Source organism: Aegilops tauschii, chromosome 4 (genome assembly GCF_002575655.3).
Source record: "Aegilops tauschii subsp. strangulata cultivar AL8/78 chromosome 4, Aet v6.0, whole genome shotgun sequence".
Taxonomy (NCBI): domain Eukaryota; kingdom Viridiplantae; phylum Streptophyta; class Magnoliopsida; order Poales; family Poaceae; genus Aegilops; species Aegilops tauschii.
This window is the reverse complement of record NC_053038.3, coordinates 239,379,637-239,387,781: the sequence shown is the minus strand read 5'-3', so window position 1 is coordinate 239,387,781 and position 8,145 is coordinate 239,379,637. Positions and strand designations below refer to the sequence as shown.

At 47.6% G+C, this 8,145-nt stretch overlaps 1 protein-coding gene and 1 long non-coding RNA gene across 4 annotated transcripts; both read left to right on the top strand.

The window, feature by feature from the left end:
* Positions 1 to 451: 451 nt before the first annotated feature.
* Positions 452 to 1,455, top strand: LOC120962481 (uncharacterized). The gene is made up of 2 exons (XR_005753242.2): positions 452 to 869; positions 1,024 to 1,455. It is a non-coding gene; the product is annotated as an uncharacterized lncRNA (long non-coding RNA).
* Positions 1,456 to 1,624: 169 nt separating this feature from the next.
* LOC120962930 (uncharacterized) lies at positions 1,625 to 7,414 on the top strand. 3 transcript variants are annotated; one of them, XM_073496518.1, is made up of 10 exons: positions 1,625 to 1,745; positions 2,090 to 2,816; positions 2,899 to 3,051; positions 3,147 to 3,410; positions 3,543 to 3,747; positions 3,838 to 3,906; positions 3,996 to 4,632; positions 4,722 to 4,820; positions 4,931 to 5,187; positions 5,262 to 7,414. In XM_073496518.1, exons 2-7 carry the CDS (start codon positions 2,490 to 2,492, stop codon positions 4,085 to 4,087), a joined length of 1,110 nt encoding a protein of 369 aa, XP_073352619.1. In that variant the 5' UTR covers positions 1,625 to 1,745; positions 2,090 to 2,489; the 3' UTR covers positions 4,088 to 4,632; positions 4,722 to 4,820; positions 4,931 to 5,187; positions 5,262 to 7,414. The 3 variants fall into 3 exon arrangements, with proteins under 3 accessions (XP_073352619.1, XP_040243000.1, XP_040242999.1); XM_040387066.2 differs by having other exon boundaries at positions 3,996 to 4,340; positions 4,464 to 4,632; positions 4,931 to 5,300; XM_040387065.2 differs by having other exon boundaries at positions 4,931 to 7,414.
* The last annotated feature ends 731 nt before the right edge of the window (positions 7,415 to 8,145 follow it).

Here is an 8,145-nt window from a genome sequence, read left to right as displayed (position 1 = left end):
TAATTATCCACATAAATGACAAAACAACAATGTGATGTAAAATGACATGTGTGCAAACTTTCTCAAATGATGAAATGGATGCCACCAATGGATTAGTGGGACTTTTCTAGTCCAAAAACATATCTAATAAAGATATGTTGCTGTAAGAAAAATGCTCACAAATGCATTTGCAAAACACTGCCAGAAATGGAAATGGACATAAATGGCAATCTGCCTAATGTGGAATGCCCAGATTTGGACATGACCAGATTTGGAAAGTCAGCCCTTCCCAGAAAGGGAATTTCGGGAAAAATATGAAAAACAATAAAGAAAAGGAGGGGCTGTGTGTTTGTATGACCAATGAGTCCTTGGTGCGAAAGTGCTTATGTGAGCCCGAGCTCACAGGCTCTCGGAATCAACACCTTTTATATATCTCGTGATCTGTGCCGTGGTGACGTGTATGATCCTCTTTGCTACTCACCGAAATAGGGCATGGCCCACAGCTCAGGTAACTCCGTGAGTTAGATATGCGGCGGATCAGACGGAGGGAGGACGAGTTGGACCGTTCCGTCAACGATTCTGTCCCCACTGAGCCGTTGCATTCATTTAAGGCAACACGGTTGCCAACTACCAATCTTCTCCGACACTACTTTTCCTCCTCTTTTTAGTTGCGGAACAAGTGAAGCGTCGGGTAGCTTGGCCGATCGATCCAGTGCGAGCATACCACCAGAATCTAGCCGGAGAGCATGTCTTCATCGTCCTCCACCACAGTATTCGAGGATCTGCCCCCGCTCATCAGGTGCCCGGAGTGCGGTGGACGGGTCTTCACCTGGATCGCTCGTTCGGGAGCGAATGATGGAGTTCGTTTCTACAAGTGCGTCAATAAAGATGTGAGTTCGATCCCACCAGTCGTTTCTGTATCTTTTTAACCGCGAGCATCCTCGAAATCTAGTTCTAATTCGAGCCCTTGCCGTTGGCGATCTGATTTTTTGTTGCTGGCTGGCATCTGCAACTACATGAGGACTAAGGAGGAGTACCTCGCAGAGCTCAGCTTCCATTTGGGGACGGCACAGCAGGCAGTCCACGGAAGCACTCAGGCGCAATCTTACCTTCACCGCAGAGTTCGTCTAGGCGAGCAGATCCGCGGCGTTGCAGCGCCCACTCAAGCGTGGAGGGCACAAACCATGGTCAACCAAGGGGGGTCGTCAGCCTCCGCGCTTCATGTGCTTGTGTTTCTAGATGCGGCCATTCTTTTGGTGGTGGTTCTCCTGCTGCTGGCGGTGATGAAAGTAGTATTCCTACTTAGCAGATAGACGTAGGCACTGATGATGTACTAGTCCTAATCACTAGATTAGGTAGTATCAATGAAGAAGTGGTACGGTAGCTCCAGGGAATTAAATTTGTGAGGGTTATCCATGTAAGACTCATGTATTCGGTCATCTTATGAGTAATCAAGTATGTTGAATTATGGATCAATCTTTGTTCTACTTAACCAAATGATATATTTAGTATTTATCTGTAATTTCTACACTAATTGTACCTAATAGGAGGGACACGCGTAGTAGTAGACACGTGGCCGGTCACAATAAATTGTACCTACCAGCTCCAGCCGAACCTTATCTCACCCGCGCCATCCACCCCCCACCCACCAACCGATCCCCATTACAGCCATTTGTTTTGCCCGTCCCGCAATCAGGTCGTCCCCCACGAGCAATCACCGGTTCGGTGCCCGCCGGCGACCCCATCCGGCGGCACAACCTTACTTGGTAAGCTCGTACTGTATTTAAGATTGATCCACTCCCTCCATGGCATAGGAGATTTGCAGAATAGAACTTCTGCTGCATTCAAAAGGGGCACCGGATCTCATATAAATCTGGATCTTCGCACAATGTTAGACTAGTTTGGATTTGTACAGCACTTGACTTGGATTTGTGACTCTGGATCCGCTCGAGTTAATGTAATTGATGGGCACCATGCGTGGAAGAATTTCTTGTTGCAGTTGTTGTGTGATTGGTATACAACTTTATATACATCTATGCTATGTATGATTCGTATCCCAGTAAGTTCCGACATTTTCCATGAAGCTCAATTTTTGTTTTCTTTGATTTAGGCATCATGTCTGACGCTGGTAGTTGCGAGGGAGCGCCAGAGGGTATGGACAAGCCAGATCCACCACTTGAGCAACAGGCACCTCCAGCCCCCTCGTCTCGGATATTACTCAAGAAAGCAGTTGAAGTAATCGATTCGTTCAATGATTACAAGAGGTGGCTCGTTACTGAAATTGGGTTTGGCGGCATGCTCAAACTTCCTTCTATTCAGAAGCTTAACCTGAAGTTCAGTGCCTGGGTTATGAGCAAGGTATCCGTTAGGCGTCGGGCAATTGTTCTGTCTGAATCAAAGACGAGGATGTGCACAAGGTGTTTGGCATACCATGTGGCCATCGTAGTGTTAAAGGGCGTGATGGTTTCATTAAGCCAGAGGCAATAAGTTTCATAAAGGGCACACTAGGGATGGACAAGACTGGGGTTCATAGCATGCGTGCTGCCGAGGAATTCCTCATGCGTGAGATAGCTGAGTCGTCCAGCAAGCTTGAGAAGGACTGCTTCCAAATTGCATTTGTCATTTTTGTGATGGGTCATGTGCTGGCACCCAGGACAAAACACGATTATGGGACTATAGATTATTGGGGAGCACTTGCGAACACAGAGAATATATCGCAATTCAATTGGTGTGAGTTTTTCCTGGATTTCTTGATCGAGGCAGTCTGCCGTTTGAAGAATGATATGATGGCCAATAATCCAAACACCAACCTTGTTGGCTGTCATCTATTTCTGCAGGTCAGATAAGTTCTTACTTGTAGTATTAATTATGCGCAAACCAGCTCTCATGCCTATCTTGTTCATAACTATGTGTGTTCAGGTCTTTTTCCTCGACAATGTGGACCTAGGAATTTTCAATAAGAAGCATAATGTCCTTCCTCGGATCAGTGAGTTTGACCAGGCCACAATTATAACGATGATTACAATGGGAACTGACTTGGGGAAGGGCCCTACTTCGTACTCAAAATGCATGGTAGCGACGACACTGATTAATTGAAAGCACAATCATTTAATTATTTTTGTTTACTTATTCACTTGCCTTTAACAATCATATGTTTTCCATCTCAGATCCGTCAGGTTAGTGATTTGTGCTATGCTCGTTGCAATTTATGTGGAGGTGTTGACGACGCCACGAATCAGGCAGCAGAAGTTGGCAAATTTCACCAGCCAACCAGTCTAAATGAGGAGCATGGAAACCAAATGAATGAGAGAGCAGGGTCGTTTCATGATTCTTATTCAGTAGCAGCCAACCTCATGGATGTGCAGACACCACTACGTGTGTTGGGTCCAGTTGATTTTGCAGACCACCTACGCAACCGATACCCAAGTCTGGTAGGTGCATAATACATCTTCCATGTGTATTTGCATCACTGCTGAATATGTCTACTGGGAGTATTCATTGTTTCCACTTTTTATCTGCTGTTGTGTTCTGAAGCTGTTGTCCCTGTTCTTTCACTGCATTAGGTCAGGGATGAGTTAACATTCATGCTAAAGGAGCAGAATGCCAAGTGTCAGCGTGAAATCAACACGGCCCGAGTCAACATACAGGCAGACATGATCAAGTTTGTTGACAAAGTCATGACATCACTTAGCAATAGGTGCATTTGCTGTTTTGCCCGTGGTTTTACTGACTGCCCAGCAAGAGCAATAGCAATTGAGACATCACCAGGTGCATGAACAGCACAGTGCAATGAAGAAACTAATCCACATTTGGTTTTGCATGCACATTCAGCTGACTGAGTACTAACTTTTTATGCAGCGGACACAATGACGACTCCGGCTGGGCCAAAAATTCCAGGGGTCAGGCTAGAAATGTCTGCATGCAAAGGTGCAGAATGTTCATGTTATCATCGTTGTTGTCCTAATTGTACTTTGCAATGCGGTCATTTGAATGGAAAACCTTTACTCATGTGGTAGGAGACATGTCTAGAACCAGGGTTGCATCTGAGGTACTGCCAGATCAACAACAAAAAGGCCAAGACATGATGATGATTTGCTTGCAACACTGAAAGCAGGGATACTTCAGTTTGCAAGGCATACCATGCAGGAAATCAGTGAAAGATTAATTGATCTTCCGAATGATGGCAGCACAACTGTGTTTGGAGAAAGGACTGCTGGACTACCAGGACAGAAATATGTCCACATGCCTGGTTTTCAGACAGACCCATGGATCAGGGGTGTTGTCCCGTGCCCACCTCAGCCTTATGTTTCTCAACTACTAGAAGAGTTCTTTGCTACTGCACCGCCAGAAGTTCTTTCCAGGTGTTTATATGAATCTTTACTCGCTCAGATATTCTTTTTGTTGATTCTGTATGTGGCTGAATAAAATTTTCCCATTCACACTTATTTCATGCCCTGGAACTTCCTTGTGCATGAGAACCCAAGGTTTATACGGATCACTGGGCTAGCACTCAAACAACAATTGGTTGGAGACGTGTTAATTGATCACAAGCTCATGTCAGTCATCATCAGAAGATATTGCCAGGCTGATCAGGAAGCCGATAAACATTCCCCATACCGGACATGGAGGCACCCTCTGGAGCCAGAATTTTCAGTAAGTCCTGTGTTGTTTTTTATGAAAATTCAGTCAAAAAACATGTAATTGTTGCTGGGCGATGCTGATATATATATATATGTTTGCAGAGTCTGGTTTTATCTGAACAAGATTACTTGCATACGATGTCCATACAGAAGGCACTAGGCGCCATGGTACTGCAGTATGACATCACATCCGCTTAGCTGGTACGCCACACTAACTGTGTGTGCAATTCAGTGTTACCCCTGCCATATTTTTCATGTAGATCCATTTTGCTCATAAGTTTGCACCCATGTCCCTTTTGTCTGTATTGTAGTTCTTCACGCCGGTTCCACGACCTGAGGGATGGATTGTGATATTCTAGGACATGGTTGCCCGCGTCATATATGTCATTGATCCCATGTATAGCAAGAACAGCCAACCACTCATAACTGAGACAAGAGACGAGATCATTGCTTGGAAGCTACATGATGCGTTGCTCAATTGTTTTGCTAAGTACTATGCTGGTTGGCCAGTCAAGAAAGATGCATGGAAGCTGAAGTTCCTTGCCCTTGCGGATAGCATTTTTAATCAGTACATCAGTTATGAACTATGTCTCGAATTACAGTAAGCCATTCTTTGGTTCTAAGCATTTTTTATTCCTTCAGAAATGAAAGTGGAGCGTGCGCTGTCCACATCACACATCACTTCGATGGGAAAAAGTTGAAGATTCCCCTTACCAAGGTTTGTTAACGAACTCGGATGTTGCACAGTACTGTCATACATTGCTTCATATTTCTACCGTTGCACAAGTCCAATACTCATTGCTCCTGCTGCTGCCGATATCCCACAACACACCATATCGAAAACAAAGCGGGAAACCCTGCATGAGTGCATGAAGTTGCAGGGCAATTTCTCGTCCCACGCGTAAGATGTATTGTGGCATCTCCTTGCACCAGCAGACTCTATGTTTGAATCAGAGTGAACCGGCGAAGCAACGAAGTCGCGGTGGAGACACTGTTGGCGTCTCCCACAACATTCTCGTTGGCGTCTCCTCGCCCCAACGAAGTCGCGGGAAACCATGTAGTGTTATGTTCCTTGTCTTTATGTTCCCCGGTGGAACATCTAACCCTGGTGCGGCGATCGCCGCGAACCGCATCCGCTCCATGCTGCCGTCGTTGTCATTCACCTCCTCTAGCAGTGGTCTGTAAAATACCACAAGAATTATAAGTGCGGGGCGATGCACTCCCGGTGAAACAAGCAGATCCACTTCAACAAAAGGGGGGCGTAGATCAGATTCTGACCTGTTTATAGGCTGCATCAGGAACTCCATGGCCGCCGGTGATCTTCCGAGCTTTCTGCCGCCGTCGCCGCAGTAGATATCCCCACTGTCCGGCCGCCCGAGTAGAAAACTTACCCCGATTTAGCTGCCTTACCTACCAGCGGCGCACCTACCTGCATTTACTGCGCGACGTCACGGAGCTACAGGAATCCGGTGATCTGGTCCACGGATCAGGACGCCGGCAGCTACTCGATCCACGGCTCTGTCGTCTCACGATGGACGGCGTCCGCACTTCCGTTCCCTCAGGCCCACATGCCAGCACATTTAACCTTTTTTTACTGCTGCGTGTGAACCCGCTGCCTGGTCCAGTCAGTCAATGTTTCCAATCTTACAGCTATTCTGGACGGATGTGATTCCGAGCTCACAGGAGCTCGCGATCACATACTCCGCGTCCTCGTCCTTCGTGCCATTGACACACATGAAAAATAATAAAAAGTCAAACCAAAATTATGTGGAGAAGGTGATTCCTACCCTGCTCACAAATGTATTTGCAAAACACTGCCAAAAATGGATATGGATAGAAATGGCAATCTGCCTAATGTGGAATGCTCAGATTTGGACACGGCCAGATTTGGAAAGTCAGCCCTTCCCAGAAATGGAATTTCGGGAAAAAATAAGAAAAACAATAAAGAAAAGAAGGGGCTGTGTAGATATCCCCACTGCCTGGTCCGGTCAGTCAATGTTTCCAATCTTACAGCTATTCTGGACGGATGTGATTCCGAGCTCACAGGAGCTCGCGATCACATACTCCGCGTCCTCATCCTTGGTGCCATTGACACACATGAGAAATAATAAAAACTCAAACCAAAATTATGTGGAGAAGGTGATTCGTACCCTGCTCACAAATGTATTTGCAAAACACTGCCAAAAATGGCAATGGATAGAAATGGCAATCTGCCTAATGTGGAACGCTCAGATTTGGACACAGACAGATTTGGAAAGTCAGCCCTTCCCAGAAATGGAATTTCGGGAAAAATATGAAAAACATTAAAGAAAAGAAGGGGCTGTGTGTTTGTATGACCAGTGGGTCCTTGGTGCCATTGACACATAGGAATACATTCGAACCCTGGTCAACTACACGTTGGAGTATGGCTTCAGCCACTGAGCTATTCGTGCGTTTCTAGCTAAAGAGCGTGTCTTGCCCTTCTTGAACCGTATCCAAGGTGGGGCTCGCTGCATTCTCGAGGCCGAGGCACTGTGTTAGCGACTTCCCCTGCTCTCGCATGGGATCGACAATGGGCCATAACTACTGGTCTTGGGCTGCTCGGTAGCCAGGCAACACGGCAACTACAAATACAAGGGATAGAGTTACGAACAACTTGGCTAGGAACTGGACGGCTTCAGCCTCCTCTGCTTCTGTATCTCCTCCCTCTCGTGTTCCTCTCCTCTGTAATGGCTAGACCTTGGTGAATCCATGGCTTGTAGTTCTAATTGATGAGGAATAGATCTCTGTGAGAAGAGTGCTGTTAACAATTGGTATTCAGAGCCAATCGATTCCTCCACGCAAAATCCACACAAAATTTCCCCACCGTAATCGATCTCCAGCCATGTCACGGGGATCAGCTTGGGCTGGCCGCCCTGATCGAGTGTTCACGTCGGTAGAGGACCCGCAGCAGCGACGCCTCGCCGAGTGGATGGACCAAGACAATCAGGCGCGGCGTCGCGCCGAGTTTGGCATCCGTATTGCAGCCATCGCGGCGCAGGTGGCTTCCGAGGTGTTGGCGGCGGTAGCATCGGAGGTGTCGGCTGCCGTTGCCGCGGCGCTACAGTCTGCGCGGGCGGGGCACCACGAGTACCTCGACCTTGAGTCGACGACCACATCGACCCCAACTGCTCCAGTGGCGGACGACCTCGCCTCTCCCACCGCTGCATCAAATTTGTCCGAGGTCATCGTCGTTGTCGTCACCGAGTGTGGCTGCACCGACCTCGAGCCCACAGCCGCGACCTTAACTCTGACCTCCGCACTGGACATCTCGGGCGCCTGTTCAGCGATGAACTCGCTCGCGCTCCCTACAACCAGTGGCTGCTCCGCCGTGGTGCACACCACGTGTTCGACGCAATGCGCAAGCCGCGCCGTCACCATGTCGGTGTCAGCGACAGCTCCAGCCACAATGTCAGCTTCGTCCAAGGTCACCGGCGATGTCGTTCCTGAGCTTTGCTGCCTTGACCTTGAACCATCAGATGTTCTCGAGCTTATCAGAACGCCGCCC